Genomic DNA, 27,770 nt, shown 5'->3' on the forward strand with positions numbered 1-27,770 from the left:
AGCATAACATAAAACCTCTGCGCCAACTGTCAGCCATAAGTTGTAAATGAAAAAGTGTATAAAATAAACTTTCTGCTGAGCACTTCAGAAGAAAAGCCATGTATGCTTGCTTATTGCATATCTAATGTAAGAGAAAATGACAGAGACAGGCAAACCAGCAGGTTTGGAAGCATCAGAAGTTCAAGCGGCATAAAAGATAAAATGTTAAGAAAATTCAGCAGGTGTGCACATGCAAGAAGAAATGCTGTTTTCCTGAGTGTGGTGGGAATGATGACAGAAGCACAATAGTAAATGAAACTGCATGTACTTATGTGGGTGTGAAATGCAAACCACAGCACAATTAAGACCTGGAGAGGCAGTGGAGAAAAATAAAATGAAAAGGCATCAGTCTGAACATAGGTGGGGTCTCCAGCAATGGAATGGCAATTTGTTTTCAAGGCAAACAAACTAAACTTGGTCTTTCAGACAACTCTCTCTCTCATACTGGAAACAGATGTGGCAACAGTGTGGCATAGTTTCATTTCCCTATGTAAAAGTTTACACAACAGGTACACATATCATTGAAACTGCAGTGCAGTGTAAGGGGGCGCTGAACTCCTGAGTGTGTTGTCTTTTGTATGAGACATTAAACAGAGGCCCCATATACTTGAGTTTGAGATAGGTGCCATAGGATCTTTCACATTCACATAAATATCAAAACGAGTAGGGGAAGTTCCCTGATGCCCTGGCCAAAATTCCCTTAGTAGTACTAGTATAAATACTACCTCAGGCCTCCCCTGAAAAGAGGCTGGCTACTAGCCTAATGGGACTGACCTGGTCAACAAAGGATAAATAAAATAAATAAATGCAGCTTAAATGACAGATTGACCTACCAGAATGACTCTCTGAAATTCAGATAGTTAAATATCATTACAGAGGGCACCCCTGAATTATTTCAGCCCAATTACAGCAACTGATCACCATTAAGGCAAAGCATGGAAGTAAACTAAAATATGGTTAAAAAGGTAAGGAAATATGCCACCCAATTCAATTTCTTAGTCATTTTGCAAATGAATGTAAATAGCAACGGGATATCACAGTAAAGACTAATGAACAGTCATCCCTCCCTTACACACACACACCACCACTTCCAGAAAGTTTGAAAAGACCAGCTACAGTGCTGGCTTGTCTGCAACAAAGCCTGCCAAACTATGAAAGAAGCAGAGAATCTGTAAGTATTAAAAAAGCTAGAAGCTTCCCTTCAGCTGATGGAGATAACTATCTTTAAACTGTATGACACTTCTGCCCTGGAGAAAATGGTTGATGTTGCCAATTAGCAATTTTTGTAGACTACAAAACACACAAGCATGTTTTCTTCATGTTCAGCTCCTATTATTCCTTGGCTTAGTGAGGGATCCAAAGATCCATATTAGAAGACAGAGAAGAAAAAGAAAAACAAGAAAACAGACCATATGAAATCTGGAAATTAAAATTTTCTGTTTTTTTTCCTTTATGTTGAATTTTTTTATATGGACATTTGTAATGTGCGATCATGGCAATGTCAGCCTAAAGACCATGCATACTCAGTCATAGACCCATCTTTTATGAGGCATCACTCAATAGCCGGTGCTGCAGTTTTCTAAACCCAACAATTAAGTAGAGTTAACATGGTGTCCCCATGCAGAGGAATAGTGTCTACAGTTTATTTCCACATCCTGTACTCCATGAAGTTACTACCAACGCCATAAACTTTAGTCTCTAATCAGGAGTACTGCGGACAGTAGCAATCAGCTGTTCAGTTTTCAAAAACTGAGTCTGCTTTGAGACCCATCTTTTATGGTGATGTGAGGAGAGTAGTAAACCATACAATTTATAACAAACCTCAATGACTGTTTTATACTTTCTGATTAATTATATTGACCATATGATCTCACCTGCATAAATGCCATAGTATTGATCCTCTAGCAGTTAAAAATTTACAGCACAGCGTAACATTTGTTACCGAACAAACCGGTTGTATTAACTGTCTGTACACCAGCAACACTAGCTACTAAAGTGATAAACAGAACACACACCAGCTACTCCGATAATAAATGGAGCACACCAGCTACTGAATGGATGCAGTAAATAATAAACAGAACACACAACCTTGGGGAAACTCTCCTTACCATGGATGATCTGCCACCATTTTTTCAGTGCACTTTTCTGTTTAGTGTGCGATGCATGCATGAGTCTTTACAGGTCTTGCTGCTGTAAAAGTGGGGGGGGGGCATTCCCTCCCCCTAGCTCTATGGTTCCAGCACCCATACGCAAATTTTTTTTAATTAGAAGTAAATTAATCTCCTGGCCTGCCGATTCCAGGGGGGTGCAAGTGCACCCCCTTGCACATGCCTGTGGGTGCCCTTGGGTGTTAGTACTGCTCAATGACATTGCATTTTCTCATATTTGTATTGTTGCATTATAAATCCTCATTGTTCAATGATATTGCATTTTGCTCGTGTTAGTACTGCTCCCTTCAAGAATTTTGCTGCTCAATGACATTGCATTTTCTCATATCTGTGTTGTTGTATCATAACTCTTATTGCTTAATGACATTGCATTTTTCCCATGTTTGTATTGCTGCATTACAAAGCTTTACTGCTCATTGATACTGCCTTACTTTGTGCATGTTTGAATGTCAAGACCTTCTTCTGTTGAGTTCTGGGGAAGAGGGTGAATGTATGTTTTCATTGCATGCATATTCTCTCCTTGCCTTAATGCTAACTGGTGCACTGTTAAAATAATTTGTTTATGGCTGTGCTATTGCCTTTTAAACTAGATGCATCACCTAGAATAAAATCTGTCCCTCTTGCCACCTTGGTGTGTTGGGCCTAATAGGGGTGTCACCAGAGTCAGGTAGGAAGGAACCCGTATCTCTTCAGCTACACCTGCAGGTGCACTACATAACTCAAACTAGCCAATAAGGATGCTCTCTTTCTGAGCTCTAGTCCAATCACCCTCCATTAGATAGGACCCAGACAGCACTCTCCTCCCACAAGGTTGCAGAAGGACCTTCACCAGCAAAGATGGCTTGAATTTGATGCTCAGAAGTTACAGAACAGACCTAGAAACAGCAAACCTGGAACTGGACTATACTACAGTTGAACTAGTACAGTATACAGTAAAATGTGGTAATACAACAGTTCAGACAATTCAGAGAGTAGAATGCAAATACAAACTAAAAGTGTAATATAACAGCAAAAACAGGCACTTATAATTAGTTGGAAGCAACAGATGCCTCAGATATTTCAGTATTTCAGCGAAGAGCTGATTTTAATGCTCAAGTGATACCAAGCAGTCAAGATTCAGCAAGACGGAATCTGGCCTATGCTACAAAAAGCAAGTACTAGAAATTCAACATGCATAAAATCAGTCACAACAGCAAACAGTATAAATAAAGCAGCAATTTAACAGCAATTTCCAGCTTAGAAGGGTGTTGGCCTCACTCTCCCACCACAGAAGTCTAAACTATAAACCCTCCTAATGCAAAACAAATGGTTTTGGAGCCCAAGTGCTTAAGTCATAATCAAGGCACTTAAGAATAACAGACACAATAGACCTTCAACCAGCAATTTCCAGCATAGAAGGGTGTAGGCTATCCAATCCTGCCACAGCAGTTTAGACCCAGTCATTGGGAAGGTTACCCGGTTCTAGAACTAACTTGGTATCCTTGCAGCACCGAGCCACACCATTCCTGGATCTGCCATTAGATTCCTATACAGGTATTTCAAAGGATCCAAAGGCCCCAAAGAAGTTGTCTGGACTCCTGATAAGTGTTTGCAAATCTATTTTCAAACATGCCACACAGTAAAGCAACAATTTCATTTTTTTTTTTAACAGAAAGGGCACATAATTTTTATACTCCAAACTTTTACCAAACGAGTCATTTTGAGGCTATACACTTTTAATGACTTCATTACTTTTTCTGTATGTATGTAATGTATTGATAAATAAATAGTAAAACAATCATGCTCTTAAGTAGTGCTTTATTATGAATCCTGCTCAACCAGAGTTGCATTATATAATGCAACATAGCCTGCTTTCACAGAAACAGTGATACTAATGTTTGTTTTTTTAAACAGCAAACAACATATACCACCGTAACATGGCTTCTTTTGAGGCCACATAATGTCAAAAGCTGATGGTGTATAATATTTTGCATTTCTCTTAAAAACATATCCGTATTCAGCATGCATTTTGCTGTGGTCAACAGCTAATGTTTTTTCTTACTCGTATACAGTGTACTAGACTTAAACCTTCACTGGATGTTACCATTTGGCTATCCCAGGTTGAGAATGCAAGCAAGAACACATGTGATAACTACAAACACATTCTAGCGTTCATGCTTACTAGTACAGCCTCTTTGGCTTGTCCTCCAGTGGACAGAGCTTGAGGTTAAGCTAAAGACTACAGAAGTGGGCTTTAGGATAAGTGCAGAAAACAATCGAGATTAGACACAATCTCATATACAGACAGCTTCCATTGTTTTTTTTTTTTGTAAGTTAACAATCCAAAAAGAATGTACCAAGCTATAATGTCAATGATCAGCTGTGCAAACAAACTCCAACAGCAGCAGCAAAAAAAAAAAAAAATTATATATATATATATATATATATATATATATATATATATATATATATATATCACAAATGTAAATCTTTTCTTTATATACTATACTCTATTTTGTTACATTATGTAAACTGGGTTGAGCCTGTGATTAGTCATTTTTTGGTCAAGGTTCAACACTGGTAAAAAAAAAAATTTAAATAAAATAAAACCCAAAATAAGACTTAAGACTTTTGGATCCTAATCAATGTTCTTACTGTAAGAGATATGAATCTGTGCCAAACAATGGAAATAATTTCTTATCATACAGCCACTTTTCAGATTTTAGGGACAACCCCTTTCCAAATGTATGATGTGAATGCATATAATAAATCCTTAGTATTCTGAGATCAACCATCGTAGATATGCTTTTTTGCAAGGAGGCATCATGTTTCAGAGTTTTATAGTAGGCAATCAGTCTGCAGACTATTAAACATGTAGCCACTAACCAGATAGTGAATAAAGGGGAGAATCAAACCCCATACCCATGCGTTTGTGAGGTAAGCAACTTAAGCATTACGCCAATCCCTATATGTACTAAAAATCCAGATGGATTAAAACAGCCATGTGCGTCAACAAGCTACTAGCAAAAGGTAATTTACAGCTCTCCAGTACATCTGATATTGTTCATTTCTAATTCTTTTATACTTTCTTCAAAGTTTAGTAACCTCCCAACAGTCAGTTCAGATGCCACTTTCCCGATCCCTTTCCTTCCTATGTATCCAAAGGCAAAAAGAATACATAACTTGGCTTCTGCATACCTGCAAAGAGCCCATCCACATCAGGAACTTGAAGCAAACCTGCCTGTTCAAAATCACAATGCTTACTTAGGATGTCTAGTAGTCTGGAGACATAAGATGCTGTTGGATGATCATACCTTATGAGCATCCTATGTTTAATTGCTTCTTGTCTGCAGGCACATACACAAGAAGCTCAGCATGTGACTGATAAGGTTATAATTTCATCACTGTATGCCAGTAATGAGAAAGGCGGCACATCATCTCACCACAAAAGGAAAAAAGCAGATGGCAGCTATTTAGTCCCATCATTCTTCTACTATCCTGGCAGTACCAGTACTAAAATAAAAAGCAGCTTGGCATAGCATGCGGCATCCATCACCTTTGGAACTGTGCAGGCAATTTACCGCCAATATGGGTCCTTCATTATAATTCAAGATGAAGACTATAACATGATGTAGAATTTATGCTATGTACATTTTCAGTTACCTCATCTTACAAAGATCTTTTTACTGGATACCCAGCCCAATATGTGCTCGAATTATTACAGTCTTGCTGATCTGTATGAAGTCACTATTTTTATCACGGATTACTGCTCAAGAAAAATGTTATGAAAATTGTGTTACTTTTGCTCACTTGCAGAGACATTTAAAAAACTCAGTGCAAGATCTATTATCTTACCTTAACTCCCGAAAGAAGCACTTCATCAGCAGTTTTTACCATACTTTTAAAAAAGCCTCCAAACATCTCCTTTGTATTTTTCCTTCGAACGCTCAGCTAGAAGGAAAGTACAACAGTTATTATGATAGATTTATTCAATAACCAATTAAGAAAGTAAATTAGCCTTTCAAATCATGGCAGCTTGCCATCTCGAAACTGTCAGGAAGAAGACTAGCTTATTAGTCATCAACTACAAGTACGTTTCCATATCATTTGTCAGACAACAGAAAATAAGATTTATCACTACAAAGAGAATGGATGCACAGAGACATGGAGGAATGAATTCTGGAGGAGACTATGCAAAGGAAAATGTTTGGTATGCTTTAAAAATGTCTGGCATGCTTCAAAGGAGAATAATGTCTGCCAGCACCATGCCTGGATAGAAACAAGAGTCAGTGGTCTACTAAGAAGTAAAAGGGACAAAGCTACACACAGTTATGCATGCTCCACCTGCATACAAATGCTATGGGTAAAGAGAAACCAGTAGTAGTGCAAGAAAGGTTCAGGAAGCTGGGTAAGATTGTTATGCAAACATAATGTGTGTTCTTCATGGAAAATTAAATATATCACAGGAGGGGATCAATCAGATGGGAGGCACCTAGTGTTTTACATAACGGCTACAGAAATTAACTAACCTAAACAAGGCTCTGGTTTTAATAGGGTTTGTGATAGACGTGGATGAATAATGGCCTGTACCATTCTGAGTAGGAACCAGAGTCTTCAGTAAAGGATTTAAATGTTAAATTAGTTAGTATATAACTTAATGGAGGGGAGATGGGATGAAGTAATGAGGTGTAAATTACTTGCATTACAAGATGAGAACTCTAACATTTTAATATTGTAAATCAAAAAAATCTAAAAGAACATTTTAGGTTAAGCAAGTAACAGGAGAAAACAGATGAACGCGTTGGCAGTTTGTCTACCAGATTAAAATAAAGTACAGTTTTGCAAAATCTTACCATAACCGTAGATGTCCTTCTCTTCACAGTTGCAGTATTCATAACAGAAGGGGAACTCCTACTAAGGATAGCCCAACTTCCAGCCAGTACACCCAAGCCTTTAGTACTTGGGGCATAAAGGTGAACTATAGACGCACACACTCAACTGAAAAAGCCTCAGCAGGAATAGAATGTCCAGAGGGACAAGGAAGAACATATGTGTTCAGTAGGAGAAAACAGAGAATAGCCCCTCAGCCAAGAAGAGCAGGCTAGAGCAGAGGGGATATGAGGGATGGAGGGAGGGAGTGACTACTGCAACAGTGAAGAGAAGGACATCCGGTGTTATGGTAAGATTTTACACAACTGTACTATGCCCTTCCATATTACTGTTGCAGTATTCATTACAGAAGGGAGAGTACAAAAGCACAAGAGGAAACCTGGGAGGAAGATGGCACTGAACAGTCCTCTAGAACCCCATGCAGGATAGCCCTGGCAAAGTCAGCTCTACCCATGGAAATAACATCCAACTTATGCTTAGTGAAGGTATGGACAGAAGACCAAGTAACAGCCTCAGGCTGGAATTGGTATCCAGAACCTTGAAAAATGCATCAGTGGAAGCAACAGACCTGGCAGAACGAGCCTTTACAGATGAGAAAAGACATTTACCATAAAAAGAATAGCAAAAAGTAATGCCATTAGAAATCCAGGAAGGGATGGTCTGCTTAGACAGCTAAACCCAAAGACCTGGGATTAACGAAAACAAAAAGCTGCTCAGACTAGTGAATACATTTAATTTTATCCAAATATCAGAGCAGTCTATGCAAACCCAGTGTGTCTAGAACCTTCTCACTGGCAGATTGCAAAGAAAGAAAAAAGGAAGGCAGATGAATAGGCTGATTAAGGATAACTTACTGACCACCTTGGACATAAAAGGATTAGTGTGAAGAGACACCCTGTCTCTGTGGAAAACTAAGGAGGAGCAGTCATGATAGTCTGAAGTTCACACACCCTCTTGACTCGCATGAGAGCCTAAAAAAGATTCCAAGTACAATGCTGTAAGGAAGCTGAAGCAGCATGTTCAAAAGGAGCCAGAGTCCATTTTTCAAGAATAAAACTGAGGCCCCAGGAAGTTGCAAGAGAGGCCAGAGAAGGGCAAACAAACAGAAATTGCTGACAGGTGAGCTTTAACTGAAGAATATGCCAACCCAGCATGGAGCAGATCACACAAATAAGAGAGAATCAGAGGAACCTCAAAAGTTAGGGAATCCTGATGGCAAGAAAGGCACCAGACTGAAAATCTCTTCCATTTGGACAAATATGATTTCCTGGTAGTGTGCTTCCTGACCTCCTGCAGAACCTGAAGGACATCCTCAGAAAAGAGGTGTCTAAAAAGGATCAAAACCATATTACCCAAGGCGTCAGTTGAAGAGTGATCAAGTGAGGACAGATGAGAGACTCCTTGTCTTGTGTGAGAAGGTCCATCTAGTGAGGTAACTTGTGGTGATTGTCCCTGGCCAAGTAAGAAAGAAGGGGGAACCAATCCTATCTGGGCAAAAAGGGAGTCAATAGCAATATTTTGGGAGATCCCTGCCTAATCTTGTGCAAGACTCGGAGGAAAGGCATACAGCAACATCCCCTTCCAAGGAAAAGACAGGACTTTCACTTTTCAAACCAGAAGACCTGGGACTCTAGAAGAGAAAAGAGGAAGTTATCTGTTCAGAGGGATGGCAAAAAGGTCACCTGATGAATACTCCACCAGTGGACAGTGTCCAGGAACAGATCTTTGTGAAGCATCCATTTGTGAGCTTGTGCATTGGACCTGCTCAAACAGTCTGCCACTAGATTGTGCTTGGAGGCAATATAAACAGCCCGAAGAGTCACTTGACACTAGATCCCAGACCTGAAGAGCTAGTCTGCAAAGAAAGTTGGAGCTTGTTGACATACCACATCACTGTGATATTATCTGTAAAAATTTTGAGGGGCCCAGGTTGAAAGAAGGAATGAAAAGCTTGAAGAGCTAGAAGCAGAGCCCTCATTTCCTTTATATTTATGTGGTCTGACCTCTGATGAAGAGGCCAGAGACCCTGAACCTTGAAGAGCCAAAGGAGCCCCTCATCCTGTCTGAGGCATCTGTAAAGAGCTCGTCCCAGGACTGCAGCCTGGAAAGGAAGCCCTGGGTTGAGAGAAAGTTTATATATCCTCCACTGAAGCTTGAGCTTGAGACAAGGAAGAAACTGGTCTGAGAAATCTGGAGCATGGCAATATTGGAGCCGCACTGACTTGACGCACCACCATACCTTTCTCATGTAGAGCCTGGCCAGAGTGAGCATGGGAATGGTGGAATCCATAAACCCAAGGAACCTGAAAAAGCTCTTGGCCATTGGCCATGACAGAAGTCAGAAGAAGAGACTGGAAAAAGGCAATAAGAGACAGGGCCCTTGGAGGCAGGCAGGGATGCCAGCATAGGAATAGCCTGGATCCTGCAACAAAGGAAAACATGATACCGAGAAGGGGTCAGAGCTGATTTCTAAAAGTTTCTGGTGAATCCCAGACACTACAACAAAGAAATAGTAAACTGGAGATCTTGAAGCAGAGCATCAGGGGAAGAAGCCTGAATAAGCAGATCATCCAGCTAAGGAAATATTTGAATCCCTCTCATCCTGCAAAATGCAATGATAGCAGTGAAGCATTTGGTGAATACCCATGGGATAGTAGAGAGGCCAAAGGGCAAAGCAGACAACTGAAAATGTAAGGGAGAAACAGAGAAATGCAACAAATTCCTGAAAAAAGGGTGAATGAAGGTAGCATCCTTGCGATCCATACAGACCAGAAAAGGCCTGTGAAAGAAGGGGGAACAAAGTCTGAACAAAACATCTGAAAAGAAGGAATTTTGAGAAAGGTTTTGAACTGGGAAAGGTCCAGACTTGGTCTGGAATTGCCATCCTTTTTGGGAATCAAAAACATTCTGGAATAAAAGCCTCTCCCTATCTGGGTAGGGGGAACAGCTTGAAAGGTAGCCTGGATCAAAAAAGAAAGCAGCAAGTACCTCTGGAAAAAAGTTCTTTCTAAGGAGGTTGAGAGATTCCCAACAAGGGGAGAAGGGATTTCCAAACCATGAAATACTCCTGGCAGATAATGGATGGTACCCAAAAGTCAGTTATGATCCTTAGCCAATTTGGAAGAGACAGGAAAAGACAGAGGGATAAGGAAATCTAGCTGAGGGAAAGGGGAAGCAAACTTGTCAAACGGAACCCAGCTTATCCTGAAAAGCAGGTTTCAGGGAAGCAGGGGGTTTGAGTAGACTTACCAGGAGGCAGCAGTCTAGAACCTTTTTTACCTTTGGGTGGAGGGACAAAGGCAGATTTGGAGGGTCATTTCCCTGTAACTTTGTAATAGGAGAAACAAAAATGTTTTCACGATAAGCGTAAAGCCTTGCATGAGTTGAGAGACTTAAAAAGCTCATCAGCAGGCAGCAAGGAAAAGTATTTTACTATCAAAAGGAGCATCCAGTAGTTTGAACTTAATGTCTTTGGGCAAAGCCTGAAGATGATGCCAGGAATAATGCCTTATAACAGAGTCAAAGGCAGCACCCCTAAAAGAAGCATCAGCTGCATCATAGCTGCATTTAATAGAGTGGCAGGCAACTTGAGAAGTGGAACCCAACAAGGAAAGGGCAGAAGCCTTCCTCTCTGCATCAGGAAGGTCAGAAATCATGTGAGAAGCCTGACAAAGGAGGAACAAAACATACCTGGTCATATCAGTCTAGTAGTCATGCCCTAAAAGATAAAGGGCCAGCAGTATAAACCTTTTTGCTCATCCTCTCCACATGGCCCAACTATCCTTGTCTTAAGGAAGCAACTTGGTAAAGGGCAACAGCTTGGAGGGCTTGTCAGAAGAGACAGACACTACAGAAGGATTAGCAGAAGGGCATTTATACAGAAATTTAGAGTCATCAGGCACCTTATAAAATTGGTCAGGTTTCTTGGGTGCTAAGGGCTAAGAATTAGAGGCCACTGGAGCTGCTGAAAAGGTACACAGGAGGGCAGCCACAACAGGAGCAACAGCAGAAGGCTTGGGTGACTCAATCTGAAGGAGCTCATAATACCTTTTCTGGATATCTGAGATTTGAAAGCAATCCTACTTGAAGTCCATCATACAGATAACAGTGTCTCTAAAGTAGAGTTCTTCCAAAGGTTAATCTGGACTAATAGAAACCTCTTCATCTGAACTATAGTCCAAGGGGAAAGGGATTTGAGAAGAGTAGGCTAGGGACTCTTCCTCCAGATTCTGATCCTCAGAAGAATCTAGTTCCCTAGTTCTTTTAAAAACGAGTGGAAGACCAGGGAGGGGGCAGGCACATACACCACTTGAGGAGGCTTTAAAGCCATTAATGCATTAAACTACCCCAGAATAAAATCCTGCCATTCTTGGTGAGGATCCTTAACTTCAGGGGAAAATATGCTTGGTTTTTGGTTTCTTGTTTTTGTGGGACGTCTGCACGAAACACCCTGGGAGGGTCATCCCCTTGACGACTCTCAATAAGCATAAAGTACAGTTGTGTACACTTACCATAAATGTAGATGTTAGAGTGTATTCACTGTCGCAGTCATCACATTTGGGTTATCTGCCTGCAGGTAGCCCTCAGCCAGCCTGAATACCAGAGTCTTTGGATTTCTGCATCGGATGGTGTCACTTCCTTGACGACAGGTCATCAGGGGTATAAAACATGCAGCTGACACCATTACATCAGTTTTACTTGCCCCAGATGTCAGGTGCCCCCACAATAGGAAGCAATTATATAGTATGGTAAACCCCCAGCAAAAAGCAAATACACATGATATAATATATGCCAAACAAGAAAGGTAGAGCCAAGAGAAGTCGGGTGGCTGGAGGGAGGGTAACTAGGACTGCAACAGTGAATACACTAACATCTGCATTTATGGTAAGTGTACACAACTGCACTATGTTCTTCGTGTTTCACTGTTGCAGTCATCACATTTGGGTTGATTCCAAAAGCTAAAGAAGGGAGGAGGAAGTTAAAGAGCATTAGGGCCAGCTATTAATCCCTGCAAGACTGCAGTGGCAAATACAGCTCTGGATTTAGAAAAGATAGGCAAGTGGTAATGCTTGGTGAAGGTCTATACAGAGCTCCAGGTAGCAGCTTCTAGGATGTCCTTGGTATGGGACCCCTCTCAGAAATGCCGCAGAGGTAGATGCAGCCCTGTGTGAAATGTGATCTTATCCCATGTGGGGTAGGTTTTCCATGGTGCTTGTAGCAGAAATGAATGCAATGGGCTATCCATTTGGAAATGGTTTGCTTTGAAATAGCCTTCCTCTCTGCCCCTGCAGCAAAGCTAACTAGCAGCTATTCAGATTTTCTGATAGATTCTATTTGGACAGGACTAAGCATAAGTAGTCTGTGTATGTCCAGAGTGCATTATTCGTTCCCCTTTGTTTTGTGGATTACGGAAAAAGTAGGCAAATGCATAGACTGATTTAGGGCCACAGAAGATACCATCTTGGGCATAAAGGAAGGATTAGTCCGGAGGGAAACCATGTCCGCATGGAAGATAATGAAGGGTTCCACTGCCATGAGGGCCTGTAATTCAGACACTCTTCTAGCTGAAGTAATGGCTATAAGGAAGGCTGTTTTCCAAGAAAGGAATTTCAACTCTGCTGTAGCAGCTGGTTCAAATGGGGAAGAGTGAGCTTTTCCAATATAAAGTTAAGGTCCCAGGCTGGAGTGGGAGCTCTCCTGGGGGGGGGGTCTTAAACTTTTGACCCCTCTAAGGAATTGCTTTAGCAAGGGGTGAGAGAAGAGGGATGGCTCAGTATTATAATGTGCTGAAATGGCAGAGGCATGAATTTTAATTGACGAGAAGGATATGCCCTTGTGGAGCATTTCTGTTAAGTACTGTAGAATATGAGGTAAGCTGGGCACCGCTGTGCCATCCCCTGAGCTAGGCTCCAGGAACAGCATCTTTTCCACTTTTCAGCATAGGATTTTCTAGTACTAGGCCTCTCCTTGCCTCCAGAATGACATCCAGTACCTGCTTACTGAGGGATGCTAGGGGAGAGTTCAAGGAATTAGCCAGGCTGCAAGGTTCAGGGTTTGAAGCTGGGGGGTGCAGAATCTGGCCAGTCTGCTGGGACAGCAGGGAAGGGGTCTGAGGCAGGTGCCATGGTTGTAGCAGTGTCATACTGCGCAAGAGGGGGTACCAGTGCTGGTGTGGCCAGTCTGGTGCAATCAGTATTGTCCTCAGCTTGTCCTGTTTGATCTTTAGTAAAACCTTCGAGAGGAGAGGCAGCGGGGGAAGGCATAAACTGAGAGGCTTTCCCAGGTGAAGGATAGGGCATCCACTTTCCAAGCCTGGCTGTGGGGGGTTCTTGTGCAGAATTTGAGCAATTGGTAGTTTTGAGGGGAGGCAAACAGGTCTACCTCGGGAGTCCCCCATTTGTTCCCCAAGAGGTTGAATATTTTGGGTTCATTTCCATTCGTGTGGGTCCATGAGATTTATGCTTAGGTCGTCTGCCAGTGAATTTAGTTTGCCTGGCAGGAATTAAGCTTGCAGATGTACTTGGTAGCTCAAGGCTGTGTTCCACAGAGCCATGGCTAGTCTGCAGAGAGGGTATGAGTAGGTTCCCCCCTGCTTGTTTTTATGTACCACATAACTGTGGTGTTGTCTGTCTTTACCAATAGTTGTCCTGAAAGAATACGGTCTTTGAAGGCTGTCAGAGCATTCTGTAAAGATAACATTTTTTGATTGATATGCAGGTGCATCTGTCTCACATTCCATCTGCCCTGAATGCACTGCCCTGCCATGTGAACCCACCATGCACAGTCGGAGTCTGTTAGGGTTTGGGCGGCAGGGGTTAGAGTGAACAGGAGTCCCCTGTTGTGGTAGCAGGCCTCTGCCCAACAAAGGAACTCTGCCTTCATACAAGGAATGATAGAAATCATTGTTTCCAGGTCCTGAGAATGTTGACACCATAGGCTTTTTAGAAAGCATTGGAGTTTCCTCATATGCAGTCTTGCATATGGAATTAGTAAAATGCAAGAGGCCATGAACCCCAGGGCTTGCAGTATTTTCCTTGCAGATAGCTGGGGTTTTATGGCCAATAGTTTGAAGTAGGTTGTCAAATAAACTTGTTTCTCCGGAGTGGGGAATGCCATCTGGGAAGATGTGTTCAAGCTTGCTCCCAGGAATACAATCTGTTGGCAGGGTACTAGGTGAGATTTCTTTTCATTGATGGTGTACCCCAGTGAGGTCAGAAGTTTCTTTACGAATGCCAGGTGTTGTAATAGCAAGTCCTGACTTTCTGCCTGAATAAGACAATCATCTAAAGTATGGGTAAATTTGAATATTTCTCTGCCTGTAAAATGTAATGGCTGGAGCTAGACACTGTGAATATCCTGGGTGCATTAGATAAGCCATAGGGAAGTACAGAGAATGGATAGTGCATGGAGCCTGCCCTAAAGCATAGGTATTTTCTGCAAGATCCCCTTATTGGGACGTGCGGGTAAGCTTCCTTTAAGTCTAGGGTTGCCAGCCAGGCATCCTTGGCTAGCATGGGAAGAAGCTGTTGCAGAGTTAGCATTTTGAATTTTGGACTTACCAGAAAGGTGTTGAGAATAGAGAGGTCCAGGATAGGACGCCAGGAGTGGTCTTTTCTGGGTACTAGAAAAAGTCTTGAATAAAAACCTTGTCTCCTTTGTTCTGCTGGGACAGGTTGAATAGCCCTAATATTGAGAAGAGAGAGAACCTGCTGTTGGGCCTCCACCCACTGATTTGGAGGTAGGTCTGGCCAACTATTTGGGCTTGGTAGTGTGTGGAATTGGAATCTGTATCCTTGGAAAACTATGTTCAAAACCCATTTGTCGTGGGTAATGAGTTCCCAGTTTTTTTGCATGCAGGACGAGCGTTCCTGCTAAGGGAGCAGGTAGTTGAGCAGGGCTTGGAAGGGTTAAAGTTAAGTCATTGTGCCATTTTTCCATAGGGGGGTGGCTTACTACTCCCTGCTTTGGAAGTGGGAGCCCCCCACTCTTTAGGTCTGTGTGTAGCCCGAGACTGTAGCGTAGGTGGTCTGCTGTTCCTGGGCTTGGACTGAGAAGGCCTAGAAGGGACTGGAAAGAACCAGTTCTTTGAAGGCCAATGCCTACTGAATCTGGGAGGCTGTACTTGTAGGAAATCTTTAACAGTTTGCATAGATTTAGCTTTTTCCTCCATCCTTTTGAGGACGACTTCTGCTTTGTTACCAAAAAGGCAGTCTTGGTTTAAGGGAGCATCCAGTAATTTAGCTTTTACATGATCTGGCAAGTTTTGTTCCTTAAGCCAAGCATGCCTTCTAATTACAGACCCAGTGACAGCAGCCCTGCAAGATGCTTCTAAAGCGTCAAAACCACATTGCAATTGCAAAGTATGTTTACCAGCTTGTTCTGCAGAATGCATTAAATCCTGCAATTCATTGTGTTCAGCACAATCAGGAATCAACATAATTTTCTGTTTAAGTAGCCCCATAACATGCTGCTGATACTTTAACATATGAAACTGGCAATTTAAAGCCCTAATGGCCAAAGTAGCAGGTGTATACCTTCTTACCCAATTTGTATAAGGTTCTAGAATCTCTATCAGAAGGGGTAGGATTTTTGGCAGCAGTAGCCTTAATGCCTTTTGGTCCTAGGGAAATGGTCTCTGGATCCACAGGAGGATTCTTGAAGAGGAACTTGTGAGAGTCAGGTACTCTCTGTAGTACCTGTCAGGTTTCTGGGAGCTGGAGGTAGTGTCTGGGGTAAGGCTAGATTACAAGAAAGCATCATCTACAATGTCCAGAACAGGAGGGATAGCTAAAGGCCTGTGTTGAGGTAGTAGTAAGAAATCCCTAAGTCTCATTTTGGACTCAGTAATCCTGGCTTTCTCAGCGGAAATGCTCCCTAAGATTGTGCAAGGTTTCACCGAAAGAAAAATCCTCTGGAGGGGAAGCAGAGGGAATGGAATCCTCTGCATCAGAATCCTCATAAGTAGATATGGGCAAATCATGGTAATCAGAAGGAGCAGAAATATCAGATTCTTGATTAGAAGATCAGAGAGAAAATCAGTTCTAGGTCTCTTAGAGGGGGAAGGCTGGCTTCCCCTAATTAAGGTGATAAGGTCAGGAGACATTCTAAGTATTTTTTAGGCATATGGGCCTGAGCCTGCGGTTTGGTCATCAGTTTTCTAGGCATGGTGTGAGTTTTTGGCCTAGATGAAAATGATGGAGTAGGTTTAATATGAATGTCTGTAGGCCTGACTGTACCCTCAGAAGCCGGTGCCTGCACAGCGGCTCTGGACCCATCCAAGGTACAGACATCCGCAGGTTCCATAGTGAAAGAAGCATCTTGCAGCATACCGGACTCAGAGTGGATCTCTCTAGTGGCCTGCAAATCAGAAGTAGTGGGTATCAGGGGCTGCGAAAACGCCTCACTGAGTGCCGGTGGACTGGTGACGGAAGCATTGTCAGCAGTTTTGGACCTATGCAGTCTGTCTCTGTCTTTATCCTTAATTTTTTTGGAATATCGGTAGTTGGATGGCTTGATGAAGCCATTTCGGAGAACACAGAATGAGTACGAAAGTAATTAACTGCAAAAATAGCCCAACGATGAATAGTTCGGGCATTGAACAAGGCACAAAACTGACGAGGGATGTTGTGGTCTGGGCCTAAACAGGGGATGCAGTAAGAATGAAAATCAATATGAGGTATTTGCTTTCCACAGGTAAGACAATTGTTAACTTTTACTGACATCGGTTAGAGCAAGAAAAAGGATCCCCAACGGGGTACTTAGCTTTTTTTGAAGACTTTGGGTCTGAAACTAAAACGAAAATTTCAGGAGTCGGCCGACCAGCACTTGCGAACTGCTTCTGCTTTGGGCACCGCTCGGCAAGAAAGACTGATGTAATGGCGTTGGCTGCATGTTTTGTACCCCTGACAACCTGTCATCAAGGAAGAAGCAACAGCATCTGATGCAGAAATCCGAAGACTCTGGTATTCAGGCCGGCTGAGGGCTACCTGCAGGCAGATAACCCAAATGTGATGACTACAACAGTGAAACACGAAGAACATCAGAGATCACCTCCCTCACTAAGATCTGCAGAATTGTCTTTGGTAAACCTTGGACATAATCAGCCGAAACTACACTTCCATGTCTGAAACAGACATTTGTAAACAGAGGACATGCAAGAAGTTGGATCCATGCCGACCTCTGACAGGGTCATGACAGAGGAATCCAAACCAACAACCAGACGATCCTCTGAGCTTTCACTAGCCTCAACAGAGAAGTACATGGGAGGCTGGACAACAGCCATATCAAAAAGTTTTTACATCTTTTTTTTTTTTTTTTGTGCGATGGCTGACCCTCCGGATGGGAAGACTCCACTGTAGCACTTTCTGCCAATAGCTAAAGACATTGGTTTTCAAGGTAATTAAATAAGGATAGACAGACAACTGTGTAGGGTCCTGGGGACACAAGCTTGGCAAATAGAACACTGTGTATGGTCGTAGGAAGAATCCAAACAGAAGAGACACTGGGTTGTGATTACCTTTATGAGGAATCTGCTTCCATACTAACATTTTCCCTTTCTGGATGATATAAACCAACCAACACTTAATAAAAAAGAAAGACAAGGAGAAATCCCAATGGGGCACTTATGTGAATCACAGCTTGGAAACCAGCACAACAGAAAGGCATTCAGACTGACATTCAGTGATGGTGTTTGGACTAGTGGCAAAAAAGTTCAGAATGTGTGTTACGTTCAGAATGTGTATTACGTATGTCACCTTTACGGTCTACAACTTGTGCTGATTGCATACCTGTGAAGTACACCTGTAAGCATGAAAGGCTTTGGTATACTGGCTGGACATCGGGCTATCCTTAGCTGAGATCCCCTTCTGTTATGAATACTGAAACAGTGATGTAGAAAGACATCACTAGGTCTGGAAGTTTTTTTTTTTAAACATGAAATAGCTCAAGCATACAGATTTATTGAATTTGTTTGCAGATATTTAGCAAACCAGATTGTATTTGTTTATTCTAGGTGTGAAGCAATAAATAGTTTTCTGAATTTTTTGAACACAAAATGATACAGAAAGAATAATATCTGCTGTCTATCAAATTAGTCCTAGAACTGCAGCCTCCCCCTTCTATCCCATTCCATTACCTTCCCTATCCTTCCATACACTCTTGTCATATGCAACTCTGAACTCCTATGATGACTTACAATGTACCAGTGCCTCAAGCAATATATTACAGGTCCTTAGCAACTTTTTATGGAGCAGTACTTTCTCAGATTAAATATGAAGCATCTCCCTTCTAACCACTACCCATGTCTATCTTTCCTCCATCTGTCTTCAACTTGACCTACATGCTTGCCCCAAAGCAGTGTATAAGATTCTCATTCCATTTTTTCTGATAATAAATATGGGCTGTTTTTATGGTTTACCTCATTAGGATAATTAATCATTTCCTTTCATCTGCTCCAGTCTACATGCTTTCCCTATCCCAATTTCCCTTGCTCTGTACGGCCTCCATTACTGTATACAGTACACCAGAAATGGAGTTAGTGTCTGGTGGAATGGAAAGATCTCAGTGTCTGTGGAAACCCCCGCTATGAAGTACAACCCTCTAGCATTTACAGACTCACTGAATACATGTACCAGAGTTTCATTCAGGATCCTTCCTTAACATTCACTACTCGTACTGGCAATGTAACTAGCAAAATTATATCACAACTAAAATTATATCACTGAATTTCTCATATCTTGTATCCTCGCTGCTCACACAGATAGAGCAAAAAATGTACTTTTCTCAAAAGTAGAATAAGGCCTCCCACTTTTTGCTTTTCTTTCTTCATATAACACTCAAAAGGATACAGGTAATTGTAAACATTTGCAGATTTCTGTTACTGGCACAGACACACAGACAGACGTGCAGGCAGACAGGCAGACGTGCAGGCAGACAGGCAGACGTGCAGACCGACAGGCAGACGTGCAGGCAGACAGACCGACAGGCAGACAGACAGACGTGCAGACCGACAGGCAGGCAGGCAGACAGACAGACAGACGTGCAGACAGACAGGCAGGCAGACAGACAGACAGACGTGCAGACAGACAGGCAGGCAGGCAGGCAGACGTGCAGACCGACAGGCAGGCAGGCAGGCAGACAGACAGACGTGCAGACCGACAGGCAGGCAGGCAGGCAGACAGACGTGCAGACCGACAGGCAGGCAGGCAGACAGACAGACGTGCAGACCGACAGACAGACAGACGTGCAGACCGACAGACAGACAGACGTGCAGACCGACAGACACAGAGACAGGCAGGCAGACAGACACAGAGACAGGCAGACAGACACAGAGACAGGCAGAGACACACACAGACACACGTGCAGCCCGACAGACAGACACAGAGAGCCACACACACACAGAGAGCCCCACACACACAGAGCCCCACACACACAGAGCCCCACACACACAGAGCCCCACACACACAGAGCCCCACACACACACACAGAGCCCCACACACACACAGAGCCCCACACACACAGAGCCCCACACACAGAGCCCCACACACAGAGCCCCACACACAGAGCCCCACACACAGAGCCCCACACACAGAGCCCCACACACAGAGCCCCACACACACAGAGCCACACACACAGAGCCACACACACACAGAGCCACACACACAGAGCCACACACACAGAGCCACACACACAGAGCCACACACACAGAGCCACACACACACACACACACACAGACACACACACACACAGACACACACACACAGAGACACACACACAGAGACACACACACAGAGACACACACACAGAGACACACACACAGACACACACACACACACACAGAGACACACACACAGAGACACACACACAGACACTTGTGTCCTCCCATAAGAGCTCAAAAATCATCCAGTTCCAAAAAGGGATAGACGTCTTTTTAGGAATTTTACTATTCAGAGTACTAAACACAAGATACTGTCCTCCTCTGAGAGTTTGACTTCATCTTAAAGTGCAAGCCTGATCTCTCAGAAAAAGTCAAGATGACAACCTCATTCTCAGCAGACCTTGTTTAAAAACCACCATGGGAGGAAAAAAGTCCTTTCCAGGATTCTTCCTGTCAAAGAACTGTCTCCCATATAAACTAAGAAAGCAGTGAATCTTGGAAACCTTTAGTAAAACATTGAGGGGAACCTACACAATTAAACTAAGTGCACAAGCTTTCATAATAATAGTTGAGTAGGCAAACCTTTAAAACCAATATATATTCATACAGTTTATTTTGCTATCTGCACAGGAATAGAAATTTGCACATAAATTTTATAAATTGTACACCAGTTACATTATTTACTTTATTTTGTACTATTACTGTCAAAAGTATTCTACCTATAAGAGCACGAACCTTCTCTTAACACTAATGTCTTGTGCTTGAAATGTATTCTGTTTACACATTTTTAGGTTGCATTCTTGCCCTTGACCGTCTTTGCCTGCTCTGAGCCCAGGCTGGTGCTGAAAAGGGTCAACAGACTAGTCCACCTACCCAGTAAACAAATAGCAAATAAACGCAGCATCACACTGGCCTTTTACACTGCATGCCATGACTCCGTTTAAGGATGATTAACTATACCAAATTCTTTTCACTCGTTGCTCTGCTTAAAGTCACCATGCCAGTAATGTTTCCTCATACAATCAAGTCTTGCGCTTCTTAAACATTACATTGCAAGTGAATCTACTTTCTCATACTCTGCCATCACTTCCATTCCTCACTATGTTTGGTATCAGCAACATGCAAGCTAAGCTTCCTCACTGAACCCAGGGTAATAAGCAAACCCAAATATATTAATAAGAACCCAAATATATTAATATTAATAAGAACAGATCTCAGCATATAACCGAATGACACCAGTACTTATGGATTTTTCTTATGGTAGTCATCTCTACCAATTATCCTTTGCTTCCAGTTTCCTCATGCCACCATTTTGGATTTTACCTCTATACCCTTTAGTTATCTCTACAAATCTCATGAAAGTTACATTGTCAAAGCTCTTACTAAACTCATGCTATACCATATACCTCAGCTTCCCACTACCCCTTAACACTGGTGACCCAATTCCAGATTTAAATAAAGCTTTTTTGTGCATTTTTCCAAATTTTACATTGTTTGGCCACCAGAATATAAACGTCAGAATGATAAAGCATGTAGTACAAGCTTTACAAACTATTTGCTATGCCACAGTTGCTGTGTGAGATAACTATTTCCATAAGTTTAGTTTTGATCCTGTAAATGGCCTTAAAAAATTTCCCATGCAATCACATGTGGTATTATTTTGAGGTGGCATATGTTTGCCCCACAAAATTAAGATGATCCTATGCCCTCAATGTGGATAAAAGCTCAAAACACATTTTAGTAGTTCCTAGGTGTAAAAATGTTGCAGCTGCCATTTGGCAAGAAATCAGCTTTTGGACTGCATTCTGTTACAAGTATTTTATTAAGGAGAATGTTTATCTAATCTTCTGGAAGAAGTACAATGACTATTCCATGAAGCTTTTTTATAAGTAAGAGACCATGCATTTTCATCACATGCAGTAATGCTATAATAAGATAGATTTGCAGCTAACCTGCCTCATAGAACACATCATTGTGCTGCATTATGTGCTCTCAATTGGTTAGAGCTCCTGCATCAGCTTGCACAAACACAACAACACTCCTCTAACCAATAAAGTACTATATAACCCCATCCACATACCCTTCTATCTCCTTCGTACTTTATCCCCAGTAAACCAAGGTACAGACAGGCCTCTTCCTTTGACCATGTCCTTTGGATCATATGGCCTAAACCATATTCCATCACCCATGGACAAACATACATGGTGACAGTCACATTTGAGGGGTAGTAAAGAAAGTGCCCCGAGATAGATTGTTTGGAATAGCCACTTCAGTAGATGCAAATCTGTTAGATTCACACCAGATGGGACAATTAGTCTAGGTTCTGAGAACACTAAACTTTGATTGCCCACAGAAGAGCACTCCTGAAATATCTGGCAAATGGGACCACAAACATTGTCATTGCCATGACAACCAGGACCTTTTCGGCAGGAAACAGCAATCACTGTTCAAGCATTTGGAAGACCGTGAAAGTTGGACTGAAGTTTTAAACTTCTGTTTGTTGGACAGCTGGTAGTGCAAGCCTTTATTATCAAGTGGCAGCCAATGAAGACGTACTTGCAGCAACCCCATATGCAATTTCTCCTATTTCATACATATTCCCATGGGCCAGAAAAAATGAAGGAAATAATCCCTTGCTTCCAACAACATCTCACTGACATCAATAGGAGACAATTGTCCAGATAAATTAAAACTGTTGCCCCCTTCAATCTAAGGTGTGATACAACAGCTGCCATACATTTATAAACATGCTAGGGGCTGTGGAGAAACAGAAGAATTCTGAGCTGGTAATGACTGGTCCCCGCATTGATGCGCAGGAACTTCCTAGATGCCTTTGATAGGCATCCCCAAGTTCCAACTAGCACACCCAGTCTCCCTTCTCTAAACAGGGAAGTACTGACTATACCATGACCACCCAGAATATTCTCTTTTGTATACACACTTAGATCATTAAGGTCTAAAAAATGACTTATTTATTTTTATTTATTTACATTTGTTGACCAGGAGTGTCCGACTGGACGTAGGTCCATTTTCAGCAGAGGCCTGGGGAGAAAAGCTCCACAGTTAAAATAAACAGACAGTGGTTACATTGGATTACATAGTGATTAACACTTTAACATAGCAATTACTTACAACATATTTACAGATGAACATAGTACATGAGTAAACAATTAGAATCTTTATCTGTGAAGTACATAACAGACATTAACAAATGTTACAAGAAGTTCCTGCTGTATAATAAGTACTAGGCTTATGAGCATCTGAGCTTGCTATAATCAAGGTAGTTAGTGAAGTGGAAAGAAAGGTAGTGGTTGGATGGGGTGGGTGATAGAGTGGGAGTTGCAAGGGCATAGCCAGCATGTTTTTAGGTGCGCTTTTAGTAAAGTTTTGAAGTGGGTGCATGATGGTACGGCGGTAATTGTGGGTGGGAGGGAGTTCCATAATTTGGCTATGGTGCAAGAGAATAGTGCTTCACCAGCAGAGTTATTGGCTTTAGTGATCTGTAAGTGATTTTTGTTGCTGGATCTTAGTGGTCTGGTGGTGCGATAGGGTTGGAGTAGATTCTGGAGGGATGGGACATTTAGTGGATGATTTACTAGTTTGTGGGTGAGTGAGAGTTGATACCATTGAAGGAGGTGAGGGAGTTCAAGCCAGCCCAGTTCAGCAAGTGAGACAGTGGTGACTACGGTAGGATGCCCCCTGTGGCAAATTTGATGATTTTGTTGTAGCAGGTCTCTAGCTTGTTTAGATAGCATTGCCTTAGGTTGGTATATATTGGAGAGGTATAAAGTAGGGTGGCAATAAGGTGGGAATTTGCTATTGAAATCTTTGCTGCTTTGGTGAGAAGTTGCTTATTTCTGTATAATGCTCCTAGTTTGTGGACTTTTTTTATGGTCATGGATATGTGAATGTCAAATTTTAGTTTATTGTCTATTTCCCTCCTAGCAATTTGGTGTGTTCAGTTGGGTATATAGTGGTGTCTTTTGCAGTGATGTTAAAGTAATAGTTGTTTTGAGTATGTTTGGTGGGTTGGAAGATGAGTAGTTTAGTTTTGTTTGGGTTGAGTATTAATTGGGCATTGGATAACTAAGTTTCAACAGAGGAAAAGGCTTCCTGTGTGACTTTTTGCAGTTTGGGTAGGGACTGGGCTGAGCAGTTGATGGTCGAGTCATCTGCGTATTTTATGAGTATGCCATGTTTGGTGGCAGAGGCTAGATTATTGGTGAAAACAGAGAAAAGTAGGGGTCCAAGGATGGATCCTTGGGGAACCCCTATGGAGACAGGTAGTTTGGGAGATATGTCATTCTGCATTACAACGGATTGTTGGCGGTCAGACAGGTAACTCTGAAACCAGTTAGTGACTGATTGAGAGAAGGATAGGTTACTGAGGACAGAGATGAGTTGTTTGTGTGGGACCATGTCAAATGCTTTAGATAGGTCTAGGAAAGCAGCAGAGGAGAGAGAGAGACATTGTTTTTATGCTGAAGGATAGTGTTAGTAAAGGAGAGTAAGGCAGTGGTGGTTCTATGGCTTGATCGGAAACCATGCTGAGTATTGGAAAGGAGGTTGTTAGTAAGGAGGTAGTCTGAGACCTGAGAGTGTATGCATCTCTCTAGTATTTTGGAGAGTGGAGAGAGAATAGCTGTGGGGCGATAATTGCTTAGTTCTGTGGGGGGTCCGCCTTTGTGGAGGGAAATTATATATGATACTTTCCAGAGTGTGGGAACACAACTTTCTGACAGAGATCAGTTAATCAAGATGGATACTGGGTAGGCCAGAGCATCAGCTGCGATTTGTAGGTATTCACTTGGGAGTTTGTCCGCTGCTAATTTGGTGGGCTTAAGTTAAGAGTTTTATGTTGGAAGTAGGTACAGGAGAAAAAGAGAAGGCAGTAGGGAGATTACTAGTTGAAGGTGTGGGTTAGAGGGGAGGGGGGGTTGTGTTTAGCTAGTGATAGTATGGTTTGTGCGAAGTGTGTGATGAATGAGGTAGCAATAGTTTCGGAGGAGTGAGGGATGTTAGGAGGAGGGGTACTGACTTTACCTGGGTGGAGGATGGAGTTTATGGAGGACCAGAATTGTTTGGGGCTGTGTTGGGAGGAGTCTAGGGCAGACTGGTAGTATTGGAATTTGTCCTGTTTTATTAGCTTTTTGATTCTATTGTGCAGTTCTAGGAATTTCTGTCTAGTTGAGGGGGATTTGGTTTTGCGCCAGTGCTCCCAGGCTTTATCCTGTTTTTCATTTCTGACTTAGTGGTTTTCTGTAGCCATGGGGAGGGTTGTGCTTTGGTTCTGGAAAGTCTTATGGGGGCATGGTATGCTTAGGAAGGTAGTATTAAAAAATTCAACTGCGACATCAAGACTGAGGCACTTTAGAGGAAGCCAGTTACATTGTTTGAGGGATGAGATGAACGTGAGTGGGTTAAAGTTTAGTTTTTTACGTATTTGACGGTAGATGACAGGTTTATCTTGGTATAGGTATTTTTTGAGTAGGAATGTTGGGGAGTGATCACTGAGGCTATCTGATAAGCAGCCTGTTATATATGACTGGGGTCTCTTACTGACTAGTATCCAATCCAGGGTAGTGTGCTTGCTGGAGTTTTTATTTATCCTGGTTGGCGACTGGACTAGTTGGGTGAAGCCATGAAGGTTTACATGATGGGTTGGATGGTTGCCAGAACAAGATTGCCAGTCAATATTGAAATCACTTAAAATGATAGTTTCTTGGGGGAGATGGTGGGTAGACCAGCTGAGGAGGTTTTCTAGTGGAGGAATGTTTTGGCCAGGTGGGAAGTAGCATCCAATTATGTTGATGGTTTTGTTTAGGTTTATTTTGAGGTTGGTATATATTATTTCTTCATTGCCTATTTGTGGAGCTGATGATTTTAAGATTTGGATGTTTAGATGCTGTTTAAATATTATACCTACACTTCCTCCTTGTTTAGCTGGTCTACTCTTAGTATGCCGAAACCGGTAGGGAGTATTTGCTCACTGGTAATGTGAGGTTTTAGCCAGGTTTCTGTCAGGATGACTATATAGGTTCATACTAGGCTATCTGCCCTGAGGCAATTATAAGCCTAGCCCGATTCTGTATGGCTTACGCCACCCCACGATTTGAGTATACTGTGCCCTTAAGGTTTAGTTTACTGTGCCTCTGTCTAATAGTGACACGGGAGTAATCCCTGGGAAAAACCTACGATCCCCCATCCACTTATCAAGATTCTTCTTGAAGAGATTCAGTGAGGTGCTCTGCCTCACATGAACTGGAATTCTATTCCAGAGCGAAGGGAGCCTCTGGGTTATGAACCTGTCCCTCCAGCAAGTTCTATTTATTTCTGTGCTGAGGTTCAAGTCCCTCGAACGTGTGGCTCTAAGGGATTTAGATTTACTGAGGTGGAGCATGTCCATTAATTCTGGATTTGACATAGCTTTGTATGTCAGGCATAGATCGCCTCGAAGTAGGCGGTATGCAACTGAGTAGAGCTGGAGTTTTTTTAACCGAGCAGCATATGGCATCTGTTTGAGACCCTTGATCCTCTTGGCGAGATACTTTTGGGGTCTTTCTAATTGCTGCAGGTGTCGGGTAAGGTACATCCCAAAAGGGGCATTGTATTCTATGATGGGCCTGATGAGGGATGAATAAAGGGGCACGATTACCTCTCTTGATCTAGATGTGAAACCCTTTGTGATGAGGTGGGCTATATAGAAGGTCTTTCTAACCACTTTGGCAATGTGGTTTTCAAAGGAGAGATTGCTATCAACTTGGGTCCCCAGGTCCCTAATAACTTTCTCTGTACTTAATGGGTTTCGCCTATGTGGTAATTTGTGGGCACATTGTTTTGCCAAAGGGTATGACTATACATTTTTGGCATTTAGCTTTAAACCATGGTGCTGGCACCAGTTATCTGTCTCTGTGAGACCTTTTGAAGGATGTTTGTGTCAGCTGGAGAGTTGATTATGGCGCCCAGTTTGCAGTCGTCTGCGAACTTGGTGAGCCATAGTCCTCCTACGTTTGCCTGTACCTCGGAAAAGTATATACCGAACAAGAGTGGTCCCAGGACAGAACCCTGTGGGATGCCACTTGTGACCGGTTTCGAGTCTGACATGGCTCCTGCAACTCTCACTCTGTGGGTTCTGTCTTTGAGCCAGTTTGCGACCCATCTTGTGACATAGGGGTTTATATTTAAGCTGGATAGCGTATCTATGATGCCCGAGTGGGGTATTGTGTCAAATGCCTTTGCAAGGTCCAGATAGGCTCTGTGGACTACCTTCCCTTCATCTATGGCTTTGGTGACTGTCTATGGCTTTGGTGACTGGGGAGTACAAGTCTATGGTGGCATGGAGTTCATGGACTTTGTTGGATATACTTCTAATATTTAGGCTTAGTAGAAGGAAGTCACTTGGCTTTCTATTGTAATATGAGAAGTTGTGGTTTCTAGTCTGATTGAGGTTGGAGATGGTAGGGCCAAGGTTGGGGTGGATGTCTCCATTTAGGGCTAGTTTTGATATGCATGAGGTTATTAGTTCTCAGTTTTTGAATGTGTTTGTTTATAAGGGAAACTTTACGATTGTGCTCTGTGGGTAATAGGTATGGTGGGAGGGTTACTATGTTAAGTTGTAGGGATGCTTTATGTTTGAGTAATATAGTTGGTAGAATATGTGGGGGGTGCATAGAGATGGTTCTTGAGTTGGTGGGAGGGGAGCTGAGTGAGGGTGAGACATGAGTGGTGGTGTGAGTAGTAGTACAGTGGTAGTGGTTGAGTGGGGGAATGATGTAGCTTTGGTAGGATGTAAGATATGCAAGGAGAGTGCATGCAGTGAGCATAGGTAAGGTATGCTTGTACATGTTCGTTGAGAAGGTGTGATGATAGTGGGAAGATGGAGGAGGTAGTGCTGGGTTCGCGCTGTGGTTGGCTATTGGAAAGATGGGAGGGGTTTGAGTGTAATAAAGGTGGGACCACTGGGGGGCGGGAGGGAATAGGGAGCAGGGTGGGGAACGAAGCGGTTAGAGACCCTGTTAGTTGCTCTTATGAGGGGGATG

General features: G+C 42.5%; 1 protein-coding gene across 1 annotated transcript in view; it reads right to left on the minus strand.

Moving 5' to 3' along the window:
- Nucleotides 1-27,770, minus strand: part of SNX5 (sorting nexin 5) — a 1,365,310-nt gene that overhangs the window by 495,177 nt on the left and 842,363 nt on the right. Inside the window, 1 exon segment of the mRNA XM_044056982.1 lies at nt 6,042-6,137. Within this exon segment, the coding sequence (XP_043912917.1) occupies nt 6,042-6,137 (96 nt within the window).

The sequence above is a fragment of the Protopterus annectens genome, chromosome 1.part2, assembly GCF_019279795.1.
Source record: "Protopterus annectens isolate FY-2018-M chromosome 1.part2, PAN1.0, whole genome shotgun sequence".
NCBI lineage: Eukaryota > Metazoa > Chordata > Ceratodontiformes > Protopteridae > Protopterus > Protopterus annectens.